Source organism: Girardinichthys multiradiatus, chromosome 17 (genome assembly GCF_021462225.1).
Source record: "Girardinichthys multiradiatus isolate DD_20200921_A chromosome 17, DD_fGirMul_XY1, whole genome shotgun sequence".
NCBI lineage: Eukaryota > Metazoa > Chordata > Actinopteri > Cyprinodontiformes > Goodeidae > Girardinichthys > Girardinichthys multiradiatus.
The window spans coordinates 25,255,228-25,278,803 of record NC_061809.1 but is presented as its reverse complement, the minus strand read 5'-3'; the positions used below and the strand labels follow the sequence as shown (position 1 = coordinate 25,278,803).

Below are 23,576 nucleotides of genomic sequence, written 5' to 3'. Positions count from 1 at the left end.
AATTTTCTAACTGTCAAAATGTTTTTTTGGTATCTTTGAGGACAACTCCTCACTTTTTTCTCAATATGGTGCATATTACTGCATGATCATATTTCACAGCAGCTTGTGAGCTGACTTTAAGTAGCCCCCCAGAGGGATTCCTCCTTCTCTGCCAGCCTACCCTCCCTCCAGACTCGGTGGACTGTGTTGACTGCACCATCCAGGAGGGAGAGTTGTCCCTTGGGGACATTTTGCACACATTATCTTTGACAGGTTCATTACAGATAAGCAATGTAGATCATACCGGGGCCATCAGCCCACAGCGTAAAAGCTGTAAAACATACAAGAAAAGGAAGCAGAGAGCAGAGGGTTGAGTTGGTTGACTGATAGAAAAAAAAAGCTGCAGAGAAGGTTTTGATATATTGCAGCAGCAATAAATCAGGAAATGTACAGACCAGAGATGGAGCCCGATAAGTCAATTCAACAGCTGTATCTTGAGTGGCTCTGTGTCTTTTATAGCATTATAAACTCTGCGCAACTTTAAGGTGCTGTGGAGACACTCAGTATGGTTTAAGCCAAGCTAAATGTAGAGGAGAGATGAGTTTCAGAAATATGGGAGGAGAAAACCCTGAGGTTTTAATATGACATGGGAAAAGTTGCTGCAGCAGCTTTGATAGCATCACGCAATTACACTGAGTAACCGCCATGTAATCCGGAATGATAGGAAGGAGCTTAACCTTTAAAGAGGGACTACAGCTTTGTCAAAAAGCAAGAAAAAAAATCATTAAGCTTACCCTCATTCTCCCGTTGCGGATGGCCGGTCCGTCCTCCGCCAGCCGTAGGACAAACAGGTCCATTTTGTACTCCCGCCCCCCTCGGATGCTGAAACCGAAGCCCTTCACACTTTTCTCCAGCTCCACTGTGAAGTAGTCGAAGTCCTGCGAAAGCTGAAACAAGTCCCCATCAGACACAGTAAGATTCAGTTCTGTGTTTGTACATAAACAGGATGAAGTAGACGATCACAGCAGGAAATACTCTGAAGGATGTTGGGAAACTAAAACAATTGAAAACTATGAATAATATTTGTACAAGTAAACATGGGAACTGTTAAGGGAATGTTCCCCATTTGCATCCAGTTGGATCAAAACAATTTCTTAGTTCTTTTTTTTAGGAAAATTAATAATGCAGTTACAAAAACACCTTAACATCTAATACATTTGTTGGGTTTTCAGTTTTATTTTTTATTCACCTTGGAACATAATATATTAGTTGAAATTAAGTCAATTTTTTGATAGTTTATAGCAAGATTAGGATAGATACCGCCCTGTGTTTGCAGATTTCAAGACCTAAACATTTACTACTGTAGAGATTAAAATCAGAGGTAAGAGTGAACACCATGGTGGGATCCAAAGAGCTATCTGAGGCCTTTAGAAAGAAGGTTGTTGCAGTTTATGAATCCTGTAATGGGTTTAAGAAGGTCTAGAAAAAATTTGAAATCAACCATTTGACTGTTTAGAAAATAGTCTTCAAATGGAGGACATTGAAAAGAGCTGCCAACAATCCCAAGTCTGCTCTTCCAAGCAGGTTTACCATGAGAGCAAACAACAAGATGCTAAAGGAAGTCTCCAGTGACTCCAAAATGTCATCATTTGACCTCCAGCAAACTCTTGCTACTACCGATATGAAAGTCCATGACTGCATGAGCTGGGATTTTTCTGCCGCTCGCCACAAATGGCAGATAAGTGGTCTGTGGAACGCTCAGTTTGGCTGCGTTAATTGCCTGCAATATAACTTGCTTTTTAAATTCTGGTGGATGTGTAATGAACCGCTGCCAGCCCAGTAACATAATTACAGAAGGTGTGAGCCGGTGTTCTGATGTACTGAGCTACATCGTTGAATCCTCCGTCAGTCAGGTAGCATATTCCGCTGGAACACCTGTTACCTGCCCATCCACAAGGTCTTCCCTGTTATGTTTCATAAAATGTGATGGGTTCTGCCAATTTCTGTTGCAAGGTTTAAAAGGTTCACATTTGAATTGTTTGGAAACTTTCCATGTGCTATTTTTAGCTCATGTAAATAATGTTAGCTGTGATCTGCATGTCCTTCAGAGCTCTTTCACCCCCCAACTACTGCATACATGCACCATCCAGCGTATCGGTGAGCAGTGGATGGTTCAGACATGGCAGCTGCTGAAAATCTTGCTCAGTCCATGCAGTGATTAACAGGAGAAAACACCACACATACCTTATTATTACTATTATTATTAGGTTATTCTTTATTTTTAGCAGGAATACATTGGTTATAGTTCAATATTCTCCTCTTTGTCTTAGTTTCTATATAACAGAATCAAAATATTCACAAATATGTTTCATATTTTTCTTTTTAGTCTTTTTATAGAAGGACAAACAAAGAATATAAATGCGATATGACAGTGCAAATAGTAACACTAATAACTGTTCTAGGTTTAGTCCTAGTATGTCTTCTTGTATGTGAATGCAACTTTTGCAATATGTTGTCAGTAGAGCAGTTCTTTAAAGAAAAGGATGTTACAATTATTGCTACATTTTTATTTTTTTTAAGTGGATAGTCTATTAGAAAATATGCTTTTGGGTTTGTTTTAAAATGTCACACAAAACTTGTATTCAGGGTGACAAATCAACAATGGGCTTTAATAACTTAAGCTAAAAATGATAAAGAACCAACTAATGTTTTTATAGATAGATGTAATAACATGCAGTTTTTTTTTTTGTGGTTTTTCCAGTTTTCTCATGGAATAATTGCTCTGAATTTCCACAGCAGAATCAGTAAAATCTTTCCACAAATATCAACATCCCGTAGAAGAAAAACATATTCTCTTTTTGCAAGTTTTGTTGTTGTTCTATATTGTGAAATCTACAAATAGAAGTAAAATGGTGGTTCTTAGAAAAAAGACAAATATCTACTATATGTAAATGGGTTATAAGAAATTATGAGTTATCTTTTTTCTAAAAGTCTCAACATTTCCAGCTCTAAACAGGGTTTTTTTTTAGCTGTACTGAGGGAGGTTGCAGACACCTGAGTTAGACAAAGAGACATCTTTGTCTAACTAGCCTGGAATACTAGTAGTTTATGGATGCATCTCAATAAATTAGCCTATTATTCAATTAGCCTATTATTTCAGTAACTCAACTCACTAAGTTAAAAACGTTATGTAGATTAATTTAGATATTTCTTTTTAATATGATGATTTGTGGCTTACAGCTAATGAAAACAAGAAAGTTTATATTGCTAAAAACATTTTAATACAGAAATGTTGGCTTAACAGTATGTATAAAACCTGCTTACAGGCTATTTTCTTATGAGTTTAACTTTTATTGGAGTGAAAGAAGAAAACCGTTGCTCTCCGAGAAAAACATGAAGGCCAGACTAAAGTTTGCAAGAGAAAACAGGACTTTTTGTATCTTTTTCTTTAGACAGATGAGTTGAAAATTTTGTTGTTTGGACACCAAGCAGAGGACCTGTAGAAAAGAGGCAGGTATTTTTTATTTGGTATTTCTGAGGAAAATATTATGAATAATGATTATTGGCCAAAATAATGCGTTTCTCTAGCAATGAGTCATGCTGCCCCATTTACCACATTTCCTTCAAAACCAATGAAATATGTTTCTCTGCTGTTAAAATTAGTGCCAAATCCTCATCCTCAGACATATCAGATTTTAAATAGACTGTTCTGAAAGGCTAATTTGGCTCAAAATATGATTCTGGCTGTAATCACAGAAATGTATTTATTACATGTGTTTAAATTAGTTATATTATCTCCTCAAACATTGAGAAGACATTTTAAAAAGCACACTTTGAAGTGATTGATTTCCACCAACTCTGGCAGGAAAATGTCGCTTTTTTAACTTCTTAAACCTTTTAGAACACAATACTGTTTTATATCCGAGTTAATTTGAATAAATAAAACATCAGTTCTCAAATAATGATTTTATTTATTAAGATAAAAACCTACCCAAAGCAATCTGGCCCCCTGTGTGAAAAATAAACACCCTGAACACCTTGGGTCAGCAGTGGTTTTGGTCTTTGAATTCTCCCAAGGATGCACTTTCTGCCCATTCTCTCATTCCTATTGTTGAATCGTGAACTCTGACCTTAACTGAAGCAAGTGAGTCCTGCAGCGCTTTAGGTGTTGTTCTGTATCCTTTTGTGAACTCCTGGATGTGACTTTGATGCACTCTTGGAGTAATTTTGGTAGGTTGGCCACTCCTGGGAAGGTTCATCACAGTTCCATGTTTTCTCCATTTGTGGATAATGGCTCTCACTGTGGTTCTCTGGAGTCCCAAAGCCTCAGACGTGGCTTTCCAACAGTTTCCAGAATGAGTGATGTCAGTAACTGTGTTTTTCCTCTGTTCCTGAATGTTTTCAGATCAGGGCATATTATGCTGTTTTTTTGACATCTTTTAGCCTACTTCATGTTGTCAGCGATTATATTTTTAACCAGGCCCAGCTTGGTTTAGACAGCTTTTTGTATCTGATATCAGCCGCTGATATTAAAATTAGTTTGATGTGAAAAAAAAACAGAAGAAATCTGTGCTGGGATAAACACTTTGCACTAGATTCTCAATTAATTTGTTGCTTTTGCTTTAACTGGTGGTGGGATGCGGAAACGGGAAAAACACAGCCTGATCCCAAACCCAAACAACAAAACTGATGTCTTTAGAGTTAATAATGCAAAGAACTTGTGATCAGATTTGAGATTTTTTATTTAAAAACAGATAAAATGGACCAAAATGCTATAAATCCTATTATTTGGGATAAGCTTGCTCTTTACCGTCATTTTCATTTAAAATGCTTAAGACAAAAATATCGATAAACTAATCTTTAAGTGGCTATAGTTTTGAGAAGAATCTGCATCAAAAATCCATTATGTGAGAAAAGAGAGAAAAGAGCCTTCTTACTTGAACTGGAGGCATCCTGTAGTCTGGGATGGCAAATGGCCTGTAATCGAGCAGCGGTGGGTGTCTGTAGTCCAGTGTGGGTGGCTGCCTGTAATCCGCCACAGGAGGGTGCCGGTAATCCACCGGTGGCTGCCGGTAATCCGTGAAAGGAGGCTGTCTGATATCTGGTTTAACGTCTTGTCTGGCCTTCACCTCAGATCTGTAACTAACAGACACCCCAGACTGAAGGAAGACCTCTAAGACAGACATATATTACCTTTGGACAGGGAACATTATCTATTTTTGATGCAAAGCGGCAAAAAATTACTTAATTCAGGAAATTAAGCCTTTTTTCAAAGCAAAAACCCATCAAAAGTTAATAAAAATCTCAGTGACAGTTTAAGACTGTAGTTCTTGGTGAAATATTTAACAGACTTTTGTAAAGAAGCTATACATCTAACATAAATGATTTAGTACTCTCTAAAAGTGCAGTGATATCAAAAAGCAAGTGGGGAAAAAAAGAGAGTGGAGATGGAGAGTGAAGATGACATTTTAGTTTGCAAAAAAGAGAAAATATACAGAATAGCAGAAATGATGTATAACGAAAGTCTACAGTTTAAATCAGATGTTCACATACGCTGTATATAAATACATATTATATGTTGTTTTTAACTCACCATCCAACATTAAATCATACTAAACTTTTCCTGTCTTCGGTCAGTAAGGATTACTGAAATTATTTCCATTTGCTAAATTCCAAAATTATTATTTTTACTTTCTTCAAATTGAAAAATTGGTGTCTAATGTTTCAACCCCAGAACAAAAGCAACAGGAGATGCTGGTTAGAGTGTTAGCATTGACCAGGGGTGACAGTCCACTCTGCGAGGAAAACGTTGGTACTCCAAAGGTAACATTTAAAAACAGATGACAGTTTACAAATAATCTCAACCTTTGGACGCATGTCCTGTGGTCTGATGAAACAGAATGACCACCTTTACATTTTAAGGAAAATGTGGGAATCTTGCAAACCTGAGAACATCATCCCAACTGCTAATAAGAGGGTGGCAGTGTCAGGCTGTGTCACGAAATAGATGAAATCATTAAAAAGGAGCTATATCTCAAGGCGTCAGCCAGGAAGTTACAGCTTCAGCACAAATAGAGCTTCCAAATGAACACTGGTCCTAAGCATAAAGCATTACTACGACAAAGTCAATGTTCTGGAGAAGCTTTAACAAAGCCCTGATCTCAATTCCTTAGAAACTTTGTGGGCAAAGGTGGGAAAAGGTTTGTGTGAGCAGGGTGGCTTACTGTTACAACCTGACCCAGTTCTGTCAGGAGGAATGGGCCAAAATTCCAGCAAACTATCGTGAGACAGTGACAGTGAGAATAAACATGTCCTTTTGTACAGTGTATGTAAATATCTGGTTTTAGGTGTATTCATAAAGGAACAAATAAAATCAGCAAAAACAATTTGTTTACAGTCTGGAATATCTATTAACTACATCCTACCTGCCATCATGGGTGTAGGTCTGAGGTGGAGGAACAGGAAGCTGGGTCACAGGGCTCTGATGGGGTGCTGGGTTGGGCTGAGCAGCAGAGAAGTACATTTCTGCTGGTGCTTGACTGGACTGGGAGGCTGCGGTGTTGGGCTGGGCCTTTGGGCTGTGCTGTTGCGCTATGGGGCTCTGCTTCTCTGAGGTTGGGGCTGACGGAGGGTTGCTGAGCTCTGCGAGCCAAAAAGAACCACTAAATAAGCGGAAATACTGCAAGATCTTTACTGCGCATCTTCATTGTGGCCACCAGGGGGCAGCATAGTGAAAATTTAGCCCTTTTGTTCCTCATTTGGAGCCAGTTCCAGGTATAAATACCAAATCTCAGTCCTTTGAAAATACTATATTTACTTTTTGAGTCTTCAGATAGTATATACTGACTTTAGTACAGCTTTATGCTAAAAACAGATGCTGGAAATGATTTAAAACAGGAGCTGTAAAAATTACAATTGTGAGTTGAAAGATATCAAAACACCTTTATAAATCTGACTGGACCAGAAAAAATTATGATGGCGATATTTGATTAATTGTTAATTTTTCCACTTGGAGGAGAGCACTAATTAAATAGAGCCACTAATTAGTTGTGTTTACGCCTTGGACTCATAATTCCACTGCAATAGGATCAAGACTATTGCTGGGTGAAGAACACAAGAGTCACTTTATATCCACAAACCTGTTGATAAAAAGTTTTAAATTGGGATTTTCAACAGACAAACAAACTGGGGCATCAATGGGACGTAAAAAGAAAATTATGCAAAATTTAAAAAAACAAATCTAAAACGTGGGTCATGTATTTCTCTTACTTGGAAAACATTTAAATAACATCCAGAACAATCAATTACCCTCAGACGTGAATACAGATGTTCTGTGAAAGCCTTAAAGGTTTGTTAGAGAACAAACAGCATCATGAAGACCAAGGAACACAGCAGACATGTCAGAAGTTTAAAGCAAGGTTAGGTTCTTCAACAGTATCCCAACATCTCAGAGCTCTGTTTAATCCATAATTCAAACCCATTTAGATGCTGCTGTCCACCCAAACTGACATCCTGCATAATGAAAGCATTAATCAGAGAAGCAGCCAAGAGGCCCGTGGGACCCCTGGAGGAGCTGCAGAGATCCACAGCCCAGATTTATTTAGATTTATTTTAAAATAGGAACAAGGAAGTGACAAAGAAGCTGGTTCATTCCTTTTACTAATTAAGAGACTTCTGAATTCTACTAATTGGACTTAATTTTATTTAAGGGGTATCAGCACAAAGGGATCTGAATACATATTGAAGCAACACGTTTTGCACTGTTTTGATGAATCTATGTGTGTCCACTTCACAATTTATGGACTAGTACAAGCAAGGGCCTATCACATAAAATCCCAATACAATACACTAAAGTCTGGAGCTGTAATGTGATGAGATGTGAACATATTAAGAAAAGTTTTATGAAAAGAACCATTTTGGACCTTGGGGTAAAAAGGTGTTAAGAAATACCCGCTTTGCTATACATTAGTAGCCTGGCTACAGCTGTACTAGCCTCATCCCAAGTATTTTACTTTGCTACCTAATTTTGTAAAATATTGCATATTTTGTGTTTTTTCCATCCAATAAATCAGGAATTCCTATGTTAAAAATGGAATAAAAAATAAATAGTAAAGATTTTTATCACACTTATATCACAGGGACCATTTTAGACGTAAAGGTAAAACTTGCAACTAAATTTTAAATGTATGCATCAAGAGTTAACGGACGTTGACTGAGGAGTGTAACTTTACTCAGCTGACTGATGCCACAATGGCTGACAACACAGACAGTAGAGAAGAATCTGATGTTTCTTTAGATATTTTTCACTTACTATTAGAGAGAGATGCAGCAGAGAAAGAAGAAAGTCAGCTGCCATCAGGTGGCATGGCACAAGTTTTGGGCACAGCTCCTTATATGTTGGGGCCAGCAACCTTTTCACATCAGATGCACTGAACAACGTGGCTCTAGCATCTGCTTCAACATTCTCCTTCATCTGTAAAATATTCCGACCTTTGGCATAATTTCTATGCACATTCAGAGGTTTCTTGTTGGAAGCAGTTTCCCTAGAAGTCCTCCGATCACAACTGGCTGTGCTTGCTAGGACCAGCCCATCTGTCCCTCGTCGGTTTTCCAGTTCTGATCCCCTTCACTTCAGGAAAGTAGTGCAGACTAACGGCTGCTGTCGTAGTATTGCTGCCATCACCAGCAATGCACCGTTTCACCATATTATCGCTGTTTTTAACGCAACTTGACTTCTACCTGAACAGTTAATCATTGACGCTCACCCTTTTCATGTAATTTCCGGGCGATTTGCTAAATTTAACAAAATATGCTTATTTTGTGTCACAATTGTCTTTTATCATGTCTTTAATCCTAATATAATGTCAATTTCTGTCCCATTTCTGCATCAGAATCAGAATCAGAAAAGCTTTATTGCCAAGTACGTTTTTGGACATACAAGGAATTTGTTTTGGCGTAGTCGGTGCAATACAATACAAATTAAACAGTATAAATATATCTACAATATAATATAAATATATGTGCACAGTTTTAAGTGAGTGAGAGTAAATATAGAGCAGTATAAGATGCAAGAGCAATACAACAGTGCAGGTGATCATTGTGCAAGTAAAGCAGGAGTCCAAGCTGAGCGTTAATGTAACGCATAGAGTTACAGGTTACAGGTGTCCTGTCAGCAAAAAAAAAAAGGGGGGGGGGGGAGGGGGAGGGAAAGGGAGAGTGTCAGGGTGGTTTCCGGGCTTTGTTAACCAGGCTGGTGGCAGATGGGAAAAAACTGTTCTTGTGGCGTGAGGTTTTGGTCCGGATGGACCGCAGCCTCCTGCCAGAGGGGAGAGTCTCAAAGAGTCTGTGACCGGGGTGGGAGGGATCAGCCAGAATCTTCCCTGCCCGCTTCAGGGTCCTGGAGGTGTACAGTTCCTGGAGCGACAGTAGACTGCAGCCAATCACCTTCTCAGCAGACCGAATGACACGCTGCAGCCTGCCCTTATCCTTGGCTGTAGCAGCGGCGTACCAGATGGTGATGGAGGAGGTGAGGATGGACTCAATGATGGCTGTGTAGAAGTGCACCATCATAGTCTTCGGCAGGTTGAATTTCTTCAGCTGCCGCAGGAAGAACATCCTCTGCTGGGCTTTCTTGATGAGGGAGCTGATGTTTGGCTCCCACTTGAGATCCTGGGAGATGATGGTTCCCAGGAAGCGGAAAGATTCCACAGTGTCAATTGTGGAGTCACAGAGGGTGATGGGGGCAGGTGGGGCTGGGTTCTGCATGACGTCCACAACCATCTCCACTGTCTTTAGAGCGTTGAGCTCAAGGTTGCTCTGGCTGCACCAGTCCAACAGATGGTCCACCTCCCATCTGTACGCAGACTCGTCACCATCAGAGATGAGTCCGATCAGGGTGGTGTCGTCCGCAAACTTCAGAAGCTTGACAGACTGGTGACTGGAGGTGCAGCTGTTGGTGTACAGGGAGAAGAGCAGAGGAGAGAGAACACAGCCTTGGGGGGAACCGGTGCTGATGGTCAGGGAGTCAGAGACGTGCTTCCCCAGCCTCACGCGCTGCTTCCTGTCAGACAGGAAGTCAGTGATCCACCTGCAGGTGGAGTCGGGCACACTCAGCTGGGAGAGCTTCTCCTGTAGCAGAACTGGGACGATGGTGTTGAAGGCAGAGCTGAAATCCACAAACAGGATCCTGGCGTAGGTTCCTGTGGAGTCCAGGTGCCGGAGGATGAAGTGAAGGGCTAGGTTGACTGCATCGTCTACATACCTGTTGGCTCTGTAGGCAAACTGCAGGGGGTCCAGGAGGGGGTCGGTGATGTCTTTTAGGTGTGAGAGCACAAGGCGCTCAAAGGACTTCATCACCACAGAGGTCAGGGCGACGGGTCTGAAGTCATTAAGCCCTGTGGTCCTTGGCTTCTTGGGAACAGGGACGATGGTGGAGGACTTGAAGCAGGCTGGCACATGACATGTCTCCAGTGAGGTGTTAAAAATGTCTGTTAAGACTGGAGACAGCTGATCAGCGCAGTGCTTCAGGCTGGCTGGTGAGACAGAATCCGGTCCAGCAGCTTTCCGGGGGTTCTGTCTCCTGAAGAGTTTGTTGACATCCCTCTCCTGGATGGAAAGAGCCGTCCTCGGCGTGGGTAGGGGGCTGGTGGGGGGGAACTTCAGGGTGGGGGTTGGAGGTGCCAAGGCCCCTCTTGAGGTTGGGGAGGTGGGGGTGGTGGATTGTGGCTGCAGCTGTTGGGGGGCGTCGTGGGGGATGGTTGCAGGACTGTCCCTTTGTCTTTCAAAGCGGCAGTAGAACCCGTTCAGGTCGTTGTCGAGGCGTCGGTCGTTGATGGAGTGGGGGGCTTTCGGCTTGTAGTTGGTGATTTGCTTGAGACCTTTCCAGACAGACGTAGAGTCGTTGGCTGAGAACTGGTTTTGGAGCTTCTCAGAGTACAGTCGTTTGGCCTCTTTCACTGCCTTGCCAAACTTGTACTTGGCCTCTCTGTATATGTCTTTGTCCCCACTCCTGTAGGCCTTTTCCTTATCCAGTCTTAACCTTCTGAGTTTAGCTGTGAACCAGGGTTTGTCGTTGTTGTAACTCACCCTGGTGCATGATGGTACACAGCTGTCCTCACAGAAGCTGATGTAGGAAGTCACAGCCTCTGTCTACTTGTCCAGACTGTTGGTAGTAGTCCTGAACACATCCCAGTCTGTACAGCCTAAACACGCCTGGAGATTCTCCACAGCCTCACTGCTCCACTTCCTTGTCGTCCTCACAACAGGTTTGCAGAGCTTTAGTTTCTGCCTGTATGCAGGAATCAGGTGGACCATGATGTGGTCGGATTGGCCCAGTGCAGCACGTGGGACGGCGTGATAAGCGTCTCTGATGGTGGACATTTTATAAACTGTCTATATTTGGGGAGTTCGTGGGTCAGATTACCTTTGTTAAAGTCGCCAACGACGATTACTAAGGAGTCCGGGTTGGTCCGCTCCACACTCAGTATCTGGTCGGCGAGCATGCGTTGTGCGACCTGCACGTTAGCTTGCATTTGTGGGAAAAGCGTGTCACATAGTAAACTTTAAGCCTGTTAGGAATGTATGTTTGTGACCAGGTACATGTTTTTTGTGAAAAACTCCTTTTGAAAAGCTCGATTATCTGAGACTCAAACTACAAGGATTGTTTAAAAAACAGTGAAGGTTTGTGACTATAGTGAGAGAGAAGCCGTGGATTCTAAGGAATAATGTTTAGAAGTTTTAAAGAAACGTTAAAGAAACATTTTTAGACAGCGTGGCTCCATTCCACTCGGCATGGAAATTGCCTTGATCCGATAATCCAATGCAGGCAGTCTGATTACAGGCAGCTGCTCTCTGCCTGCTCCCTCCTCCTGCAGCTGATTTAGGATGTTATTAAATACAGCGCGCCGCCTGCATTCGGAAAGCCGACATGGTATCCTTTCTCTTTCAGCCTTCAGGCATGGGTTATGATTTGTAAATAGTAGAATTATATTTCAGTTTGGCCCGCTCCAGCCCTGGTCGTACCTGCTCAGGAGCAGGGACGACAAAAGTAGGTACCGTTGTGGAAAAAACAATAATGGGAACACTTGTAAAGCGGTCCGAGTGGAGAGGAGCTGGGCTAAATGGAGTAACTGGAAAAGATGAAGAGAATCTGCAGGCTAGAAGAATATTTCCTGAATGTCCAAACTAACCTGTCTACCTGTTTGTGTGTGTCCATGTTTTCTCACCTTCCTGCGTGATGATCCTCAGAGTGACACTCAGGCCCGCATCCTTGATCAGTTTGACGATGTCGGCGTGCGGCATGCTGACGATGGACTGGCCGTTGACCACCAGGATCCTGTCTCCAACCTTCAGCTTCCCGCTGCGGTCGGCCGGGCTGCCCTCGATGATGCGGCCGATTTTATGGGGCACAGCTGTTGGTTTTGGATGGAGATGCAGGTGAATATGTACTCGAAACAGCAGCAGCAGATTGAAGGATTGCTCCTGTCCCTGCCTGCATAAATCTCACTGCCTGAATGACTGAATGTGTCTCTGCCTCTCTCATTTTGCTTTTCACTGCATGCTTACGTAAGAAACCCAGGATATTTTCATGCATGTGGGCGAAGAGCTGATGCTCACAGCAGCACAGTGAAGATGTGTGTGACTGACATGCAGTGAGAGGGTTTGTATTATTGATAAACTAGACAGAGACCCGCTTCACTTTTAGTCAACTACTTCCAGATTTTCTACACACTTTTCCAAAAGCAAATTCAGTGCTAGTTTTACACCATGGATTTAAAGCAGATATATCTGCAGTGGGTATGACCATGAAAAAAACTTCTAGGGAAGAAAGACACAAACAAAGCTGAAGGTAAACAAGGCTTTAGAGGGAAAGGCGTATCGGCAGCACCGGCATGTGGCGTGTCTTTGGACTTTAAAACACATTGGAGGCACTGGCCCAATACCCACACTACACCATACACCCCTGTGTAAAATGTGTACTTTGTAAAAGTGCAAGTAGGGGGTAAACTGCGCAGGTTACAAGCATGCAAAACTGGAGAATTGGGAGAGTAGGGGTTACGTCATCAAGTTGCAACTATGCGCCGTAACTGTGACATCAAAAATAGCAGGTCCTGTCGCAGTTTTTCCAGTCTCTGCTAAAACTTATTTTAAAACTGCAACAAGCAATTGTTTTGAAGAGAAAAAAGCGCAGGAACTGATGGAGGCTCATACACCAGACTCTCGCCGCGGTGCCACCGTTTGTTCGAAAGGTAATTTGATTCTGCCCAGAATCACCTTGAAGCCGGTGGTGTCTTACAATGTTGAGCCTGGAAAACCAGTAAAAAAAATTTATATTATCGGCTTGCTGTCTGAACTTTAGGCAGTTCTTATTATTCTGATTTGAGGGTTGATTACATTGATGGTTGTGATTGGTTATTGCTCAAAAAGTCACATACAGCAATAGATTTTGGGTAATATATTTCGGGGCGGGGCGAAAAGACCACTTGTACGCTACGCACTCGAACCCATCAACGGGAACGCGCAATTGACCCTTTGCTAAGCCCCGCCCCTCATAGTTACTGTTGCTATGACTGGCAAGCATTGCTAGCCGCCCACATATTGTGATGGATTTCACAGTGATTTTGGTGAAAGATATTCCGAAGGAACTTGTTTCAAATTTCTGGAGTAATGTAATCTCGGAAACATCAGGGAGGCCTAGACAGAAAGGACTGCAATATGCATATGAAAATTACATTCACGATGTCATTTGTGAGCGGAGTAAAGTTGATGAAGAGGACATAAAAATCGAAGCAAGGGCTCACCGTTTCTATTTCAAGACTCAGCCATGACTCAGTCCACGTCTTGATAATTGACATACAGAACAAACATAAAAAGGAACAACAATGTTTTTGCATTGCAGGGTAAGTAAATATATTACTTTATTATCTTTCTGTCTAGTCCTGTCTGATATTTCCGTGACATTACTCCAGAAATTTAAAGCGGTTTCCTTCAGAATATCTTTCACTGAAATCACTGTGAAATCCATTGCTAGCTGCTGTGGGCGGCTAGTAATGCTTGCCAGTCATAGCAACAGTAACTATGGGGGGCTGGGCTTAGCGAAGGGTCAATTGAGGGACATAAGAGTGGAAGTGCACTAAAAAGGATACGATACTCTGGATTTTTGCCAAATTATCTACCATAAGAAACATAAATAAATTACCTACTACACTAAAATTAATTTATTATACCCTAAGACTAAGACTAAATCAAAACAGCTATTATTTCAGATTATAGTCTACAATTTATTTCGCAGTGTTGCTGCTTACACCAGTTGACATTCGCACAGAAGTAGCGTGCAAGTGAAAGTAGGGCAGAAGTGATTAGCTCCAGACAGGACCTTGTTCCTAAAATAGGGCAAGTTATGCCGAAAACCGGTCCGCACTACAGATTCCAAACAGAACAAACCAATTCTACCACTGCTTCATGTGAAAGAGTATGGAGAGATGAGAAGATGGATGGATGAAGTAGCAAAACAGCAGTCAGGAGCTAAAACTAAACCACAGAGTCAAATGTTGGAAAGAGGAAATACAGCAGGTAGACCGGTTATTTTCCTGATGAACATGCAGGAGATATGATTTCCAGAGGCCTCAGAGAAGGTCTTGAGTCAGGGGGATCATCTAGTGTGTGTCTCTACAGATAACACTATAAACAACATCTCTGCTCTTCAGCTGAACGAGTGGGCACGTCCACAGGGTTTTGGTCACCGTCTCCATCTGGCCATTGTTAGGTGTCTAAATTTAATCATACATTTCAGTTAAAAAAAACAAATCGGGGCATGTAGGACTTACATTAGTAAATGTGGTGTTTGAACAAGCAAGTATAAAATTCGGAAGAGACGGTATGGCTTTAGTTACAACCAGAAGAATGTGTATTAAGTAATTTTGCCTGCAACATTAATAAAACTATAATATGTTACCCCTGCTGGAAAGTACAATAAATAACTGTTTACCAGTTTACATATCTAAAGCTCACCCACTGTTTAAATACATTTTAGAGAACTTTAGTATTTTATATTTTAGTTTGAATGTAAGGTTTAAAAAAAGCCTGGAAAAACATGAAAACTTTACATGGAAAATATGTAGAACGCCTGCATAACGACTAATGAACTCACTGTTTGTTGCAACCGTTTCAGGCCGGTTGAGCGAGCTGATGATGACGAAGCCAAAACCTTCACTCTCCTTCCTGCTGATTGTGACGTCGCTTGGCTTTGTGTTGGTAGTGGATGTCCCGTCTGAAGTAGCAGTGGCGTTGCCTATGCTGGTGTTGGGAGCCTGGTTGGTGCCGGTGCTGTTTCTATATGTGTAGTCGCTGTGGGGCGAGCTGTGCTGCTTGGAGACGGAGCCTGGACTACGGCTGTTTTCTGGACACGACTCACCTGCAGAGGGAGGTAGATATCTTAGCCTTTCTGTTTAATGGGTCCATGAGTGTTTAGGAGATTAAAACTGCCTTTACAAGGCCTTCAAAAATAGCATTGGCTCTTAAACTGCAACACATTTTAATACTTCAGTGTATTTCATTGTGTTAGAACAACACAGGGTAGTGAATAATGCGAAACAGAAGGAAAAAAAAACCAGGACCTGTCCACAAAACAGAACAACTGCAAGAAAAATCAGGTCTGCAGTTGGGGTCATCAAGGCTGACCTTCACTCCATCCAGGACTTGTACAGGTTTAGGGTCAGGAAAGGAGCAGCTAACGTCTCTGGAGACCCCACACATCCTTGACACTAACTGTTTAGACTTCAAGTCGGCACTATAGAGCCCTCTTTTTAAAAAACAGCCACCACAGAAACAGTTTTTTCATCCAGGCTTAACAGTCAGAATGCCCAGATCAATACCATGCATATTTGCACTAAATCAACCATGTCTTTCTCTTTTGTAAAAAACTCTCTCTATATAAATATTTACCAAGAAAACGTGTTTCTTTCCTAACAATTCTTTTTATATATTTATATTCAAACTGAGGTCAACTCTAATTAAGAAAACATACAAAGTTACAGCAATCCAGTTGGGAGTTGAACGGAACCAAAGTCAAAATTCTTGTTTGTGTGCACAAGCAAATAGAGCTGATTCTAGAAATAATGCATCATTTCTAAAACTATTAACTAATAAAAATCTGAAAAGTGTGGTTTCCAATTGTATTCACCCCCCTTTTATTCTGATACCCTCAAATAAAGTCCAGTGAAACCAATAGCTGGTGTAGCACAATAATAGGCTAATCACAGGACAAGTATAACTCTTGTGTGAAGGCATGTTTGCTGCCACCGTCCCAATAGTGAAACAAGGAGGAGGCAGCATCATGCTGCGAGGATACTTTCTTGAGCAGAAACAGGGATGCTGGTCAGTTAATAAGAAGCTGGATGGAGGTAAATAAATGACAATCCTGGAAAAAGACCTGTGCGAATGTTTACCTTCTAGCAGGTCACCGCTACAATGGAATAATTTACATCGAAGCATGTTCATGTGTTAGAATGGTCTTGTCAAAGTCTACACCTAAAACCAACTGAGAATCAGTGGCAAGACTTGAAATTTGATGTTCACAGACTCTCTCCATCCAGTCTGTCTGAGCTTGAACTATTTTGCAAGGAATGGGCAAAGTCTAAACAGATGTTTATTTGTGAAAGGTTTTCAAAATTATACATTACTTTCCTTTCTGCTCACAAGTATCCACTGCTTTGTTTGGTCTATCGCCTAAAAATCCTCATGAAATACACGATGTGTGGTAGTAATCTGACACTTTGCTAACTGAACTAAACCAGTGAAAAAAGAGAGATTGTGTTGTCCTTTTAAAATAAAGCTCAGATAATGTCAACAAAACAAAAGCCAGCTAGAGACTTCTAATGCCCTTCAAACTTCAAAACTGTTGTTTGTTCGACACCAGAAATTATATTATGTTGCAAGTAATGGACAGGTTTCAATGTTATTAAGAATTTAGCATTTGTAATTACCTCCCACATGTTGAATTGTCTTGTTTTCTAGTGTGGAAAGCACTCTAATGAAAAAGAAGATAATAGCCAAAAATTTGCAAAATCTGATGCAGTGGGCAGACGTATGAGCTGGGTGCAGAGAGCAAAGTCTGACACTTGGTAAAGTGCTGGTGGGAGTCAGACAATTAGAATGGAAGTAGGGGTCACAGAAGAGGTCAGGCATGAGTCAGACAGCAGCCTTTGGTGGGAAGAGATTGGCAGAGAGGCCGGACAGAGTGGGAAGGGTTCAATTGGTGAGAAGAGCCCATGCATGTTTGTAGGAAGGTGTTGATGATATCGGAGGGGAATATGCCCTCTTAGACTCAAAGTTAAAAGCTGCAGAGGTAAAGAGGTTTGAGGAATCAGAGAGAGAAATGTTTGTTTTAGAGCAGAAACATAATTTGTGTTTTTTTTTTAAAAAAGGCTTTTGAGTAAATGTTCAGAGATCTGTGCTTCATATTTCTGACTCAATGATTTTGTTTCTCATCTGTTCTGAATTTCTTTAGATCGGGGCATAATGTGTTCCTTTGTGGGATGGTTTAGCCTTCTTCATTGCAATAGATAGGTCTTATTTAAGCAATCTCCTCATTCTACAGGTCTGGCATTAATCAGGTCTGGGTGTGGACAGTAAAATTACATTACAATTAACTCATGATTTTTTTTATCATTACATGAGAAAACTTGGTGCAATGACTCAGATAGAGGAAGTGAAAATTCTACATAAAAAGTCTGGTTTCTTACCTGCTGCTTGCGCTCTCCTCCTGATGACCAGATTGACTTGTCCGTTCCGCCCCGCTGCATGCATCAGATCGATGACGTATCTGTGCGGCTTCCCCACCACTGGGATCCCATCCACAAACAGCAGCTCATCACCCGGCCGTAGTCGCCCGTCTAGATCTGCTGGACTCTTCTCTATGATCGCACCAATAAGGATCTGTTTATTTTATTTAAACGGAGAGAGTCAGATGGGATTCAGCTCTTGAGAAAAACAGAAATTCTTGCCATGATGTTGAATTAAGTAGATGTTAGTGTGATTGTTATTCAGTAATCAGTAAAGCTCCCTAACTTTACATACAGTTCCTTGCAGACGTTTGTGTCCCTGGAACCTTTTCACATTTTGTCATGTAACAACCTAAAGATTTAATGCATTTTATTTGTATGTTACTGACAGACTAACACTGAGTAGCGGTGAGATGGATAGAAAGTGATGCACTATTTTCATAGTTATTTACAAATGCCAATCTGAAAAGTGTGGCATGCATTTATCTACTTTACTCTGATACCTCTAAATAAAATTCACTGAAACCAAGTTGGTTATTTAGTAAATAGATTCCACCTGTGTGGAATTTAATGTCAGTATAAATACAGAGTGGAAAAATACCATCTGCTGAAAGCTGGAGTTAATTTTGGCACATTACAAGAGAGAGGACAGACAGCAAGTGTTTCATTTTTATTCTAATATACTGAAGTTTGAATGGATCACATGGAGTTGTTTAGAATTTTGACTAATGCTTATTATCTGTGAATAAATCAGTTCAATTTATGCACAATTTCACTGTCTTTTACGATCTCCTGAGTCACATTGATTTATAAATGTCATTCTAAGGAGCAAAACTGGACATTGCATTGCACTGTTTGGTGAATTCCTCTCTTGTGTGGAGGTCAATCACCCTGAACAATCCAGCAGAGTGACAGCATGATGCTAAGGAGATGCTTTTCTTCAGCAGGAACAGGGAAACTGGTCAGAACTGATGGATAGATAACATGTTAGGCTGGAAGAGTCTTGAGGTTCACCATCTCAAACATAAAGCCAGAGCTACAACAAGGTAGTTTAGATCGAAGTACATTCATATGATGGAATGTCCCAGTCAAAGTCCAATCAAATTAATTTTCATATAAGCTCTATATCCAATCTGACTGAGCTCAAGGTATTTTGCAAAGAAAAATGGGCAAATATTTTAGTCTGTAAATTTGTAAAGCTGTTCAAAGACATACTCCAAAAAACCTCTAGCATTAAAAACGGCCAAATGTGATTCTATACTACTACTTTTTTTTATACTACTACTACTACATTTTAGAGGTTCTATTTTTATTTTCCCTTTCACTTCACAATTTTGCACTATTTTGTGATCTATCAAATAAAATCTCAATAAAATACACTGTTTGTGGTTGCAATGTGACAAAATGTGAAAAAGCTCAAGGGGTCGTGAATACTTCTGAAAGTCACTGTATATGTTTGAGTTATATCAGTAGCAAGCCATCACGCTCCCAGGGGTTAGGTACACACAGTTGGTGTGGAGTGGATTAGAGAGTAGAAAATGACAGGGTTTCACACCCATCGCCATACGAGCCTTCTCACGTGTCTCCACACTCACAGGCTGCCCGGCCTCATCACCGCCCAGCACCCGAAAGCCAAACCCGGACTTCTGTCTGCGCAGGTGGACTTCGATGTCCTGGTACTCTGCTCCTTTAATTGGGAGAAAGAACAGTTAAAGAGCAGTTAAATTGTATCTAGAAGTTATAAACACTATCCATTCAGAGACTATGCCTTTACCTGAAGGGTCCACAGGAAAAACAGTCCTGGGTTGAACAGGTTCTGGACAGAGAAAGAGAGAAAACCAATGCAGACAGTGAGCGAGAGATGCCAACACATAACTGGACAGCACAGCAGCCAAAAACAGATGCTCCCATATACGCCCAAACTCTGCCGTCAGCACTAATGTCATTGCAGAATCTCAGCCTCATCCATAAAGTCAGGATGTGCTTACAGAGTGTAATACAGGTCTTCATTATTTACAACGCAAGGTGGGATGTAAGCACTGATCTGCAATCAGGCGCCTCACGCTACGGCGTGATCCACAAAGCACCAGGGCAAACCCTGCCATAGACAAGTGGCTGCAAATGAAAAATTGATTTCAATTGTATCTGTTTTAATCACAGCAAGCACTCTGCTGGGACTCAGCAGGAATGATGAGAGAGGAAAATCACGACTGCAGACTGATACAGCTGTTATCCCTGCCAAGGGGATGACGTAAACCATGGATTACCATAAAACAGTTTACAACCCAACAAAGCAAAATACAACGTAAATATAATATAAAGGCTAAAAATGTCTTGCGTCTAATTGTATTTTTGATCGGAAAGCACATTTAAAGAAGTTGAACAGTTATTTCTCCCATTTTCAGCCAAAAAACATAATTAGCTAAAAGACATTACATTAAGTAGAAAAACGGGAACATCTTCCTTCCTCTATATAGAATCATGAAGAATAGTAAGTACACCCTCTTTCAGCTTCTACAGAACAGGACATAATAAAAACTATTTAATACTATTTAATTTTTGAATGAATCTCATCTTTGAAATTATTTTGGTTCTAAAATATTTTCAGTCTAACCTCTAGTGTGCAAAAACACACAACAGATTCCACACTGTAATTATTTATTAAGCAAGAAAAACAAAGCCAAAATGGAAAAGGCTATGTGTGGAGAAACTAAGTACACCCTTTCTAAAAGCAAGGGTTTTGGCAGCCCGTTCGTTAAAACAATGCCGGGATGGAAAGACATCATCAAGCATGAAGAAATGACTAAAAATCCAGGATCTCTGTCTAAGACTCTAAAGACTTCAGTTTATAGAGTAAATGTTACAGTTCAATACTATTAGAAGCAGAATGATCAAGTCTGTTTGGAAGGGTTCCTGGGAGAAAGTCTCTTTTATCTAAAAAGAAAATGGAAGCATGACCTTTGTGTCAAAACCAAAGCAGAGATTTTTGGCCATAATGCAAAAGGCACTCTTTAGAGAGGGGTAAACACAGCATACTATCATAACAATTTTCAGCCAACTGTTAGGCAAGGTGGTGTGGGGTGATCATGTGGGCTTGTTTTGTAACAACAAGGCCATATGAACATAGCAGTAATTAGCATGTTTCTTAGATGTCTTTTCAGTGGAAGCACAGAAGACATTAGAGAGAAGACATGACCACGGTTATTTCATGCAGCTAAAACAAGACTTACGTAATTTTAAGTAATTACGTAAAAAGGAGATTTATAATAATTGGATAAACCAGAGTTAAATACACCAGACGTTTAGCAGTTCATAAAAAGCAGCTTCTTTGCATCAAGCTGGAAGGAAATCCCAAAAACAAACTATGAACACCGCACGTACTTCTCCAGAGATTTCACAGTCTTTCAAGTATGCAGGCAAAGGTGGTGGCCTCATACAAAACTGCCACAAGCGCTTCATTATGTTTCTTCCTGCACTTTTTCTCCATACTTACTGAGAATGTTTAGAGATGTTAAATCCGATCATCCTGTTAGGATGCAGATATACAAAAGCATCAAATCCTTGTGAAAAGGTCTCTTTATGTCTGCATTTGTTAAATTCTGCAGGCATTTTTACAAACATGTAAATAAAGGTTCATACAAGCGTTAACTGGTTAGAATTCCTGCAGGGCAAAAATATGGCGATGAATTCTGATGAAGAAAATGATGATATTTCAGTATTTTACAAACCAGAGAGTGTTATTTTATTGCTGTACCAGATATCTGAACTGTATAAAAGAGATCCGCTGTGTAGAGTGTTTATTCATGGAAACGTCTCACTTTATGACAACAGCTGGTTGTATTTCAGAGTCAGTAAAAAAAAACTGTTGTTGGTTTGGTTTTCTCTCTGTTTTATAGTGCGTCTCTTATTTACAGATTAGGAAGAAAGGACTTTTGATCCCGGAGTCTATCCTTCATACCCACTGCAGGTTCATGTGTGTTTTCACCTGCCGTAAGAGCGCCGGTACTTACGCCTACTCTCATAGATAGCCATGGACTTCTCAAAAAGGTCATAGGGGTCTGGTTTGGCCAGTGCCAAGGCCTTGGAGGCTGAGTCTGGGACTGAGGCCCTGTGAAGATGGTGTGTTGGGAAGGGGGCGCTGTGGGAGATAACGGGAGCTGAGCGGCTGGTCTGAGCGGGGCTGTTCTGGCCCTGCTGGGACTCCCACTGCTCCAACACCTGCGAAGCACAGCGGCATGACGAGTCAGTGCTTCCCTTTCCTGCTTTTGCCACATCTGATGGTTAATTTCAGCTCCATCAAAATGGTTAAAAGACAGAAGGGAGGTAAGTGTGATCATTGACTACCCCTGGGTGTCTGAAACATGCTACACCTGTCAAGCTTTGGACATTTATTCAGCACCTATCCATAAAACGAGCAGGTTTATAACTCAGGCTTTGACTGAAGTCAAGGTAATTCTACGTTCCCGCAGAACAGATTCTGCTGTTTGCACTTGTTTTTCTTTGGACTTTGGTTGCTATTTCACCCATTTTCAGTACCAGATCATTTTCAGAGGAAAATAATACATATATATATATTAGAGGCCTTTATTTTTCGATATTATTTTATTATATTTATTTTTTGATAGTAGGTAGGCAGGAAAGATGGGCAAAGAGAGGTGGGGAGACATATGGCATAGGTCGCCGGGTCTGGGACTCGATCCCAGGCCGCACCAAGGACTCTGCACATGGTCGCACGCTCAACCCCTACACCACCAGCGCCGCGCCCCAAGAACACAATATTTTTGAGCAACTTTAACCCTACCTTTCGATCATTTGGGCCCACAACAGAGACAACGCAGTGCCAAATGAAGAACACAAATTATTTTTTTAAAAACAAGATCTTTCATTATTTTGTTTTGCCAAACAGACTAAAGAAAACCTGGATTACAAACCATCTTTAAAAGAATCCATAATCCGTATTTCTGTTTACTGGAACTAAAAGGTTGTCAGATAAATTATTTAAAAGTAATGTAATTTTTAATTTTTAACATTTTTAAACATTTTAATGGTCCATTAATTGTAGCCATGCAGTCATCCGTATTAAACATTTTAACATAATTTTAAAAGTTACTTATGAATCCATCATGAAACCTGATCTTAACCAAAGAACAAGTAGTCACATTAGTTCAGTAAACAAAAATTGCAGTTTGACAGAGAGACAATTATTTATGCTTAGGCCTGGCACCAACTTCTTCCTCAACCTTTAAAAACATAATATATAATATCCTATCAGTCTGGTAAAAATACACCAAAGAGTGCAAAAGCAGCCAAAGTCCAAAGAAATCATTTAAAAATCTTCAGGATTTCTAAATAACTGTTGGTAAAGACCCCTATAGAAGACCACAAGACAGTATTGGCTGCTTTCTTGGACTAAATAATGGTAAAACATCACCAACTAATATTAAACATGTCCAATAACACATTTTTGACATTAGAGATGATAGGTGCTATAGATAATGGAAAGCAATGAAGTTATTGGGCTGTTTTATTTACAAATATTCATGTCATTTGATTAGAAATCCAAAGCTTGACAGATCTGCTCTGACTGGTTCATTTGTGTTTGGGGACAGAGCTTAGAAAAGTATTAAATTCAGCAACACGTTAGTGAAATTAGTTGTTGAACAGGTTATGTCAAACAGAAAAATATGCAGATTAGTTGCAGCTTGACCTAATTTATTCAGGAAAAGACAAATACTGGCATAAGCTTGTCTGTTTCTAAGGTGGAGTGTGGTGGGTGGTTTGGTGTTAATTTTATTGAGAAACATCTTGAAAATGTGC

General features: G+C 40.7%; 1 protein-coding gene across 8 annotated transcripts in view; it reads right to left on the bottom strand.

Annotated features, from left to right (window-relative positions):
• The window catches only part of magi2a (membrane associated guanylate kinase, WW and PDZ domain containing 2a), a 305,513-nt gene that overhangs the window by 15,993 nt on the left and 265,944 nt on the right, over positions 1–23,576 (bottom strand). For 4 of the 8 annotated variants that reach the window (XM_047389220.1, XM_047389221.1, XM_047389214.1 and 1 more), the window contains exons 12-20: positions 21,770–21,977; positions 19,534–19,575; positions 19,331–19,446; positions 17,721–17,913; positions 15,128–15,391; positions 12,204–12,389; positions 6,405–6,621; positions 4,917–5,121; positions 774–926 (exon numbers count right to left, since the gene is read on the bottom strand). In XM_047389220.1, the coding sequence (XP_047245176.1) occupies positions 774–926; positions 4,917–5,121; positions 6,405–6,621; positions 12,204–12,389; positions 15,128–15,391; positions 17,721–17,913; positions 19,331–19,446; positions 19,534–19,575; positions 21,770–21,977 (1,584 nt within the window). The remainder of the gene's footprint in view (positions 1–773; positions 927–4,916; positions 5,122–6,404; positions 6,622–12,203; positions 12,390–15,127; positions 15,392–17,720; positions 17,914–19,330; positions 19,447–19,533; positions 19,576–21,769; positions 21,978–23,576) is intronic. The other 4 variants (XM_047389222.1, XM_047389217.1, XM_047389215.1 and 1 more) reach the window with 3 other exon arrangements.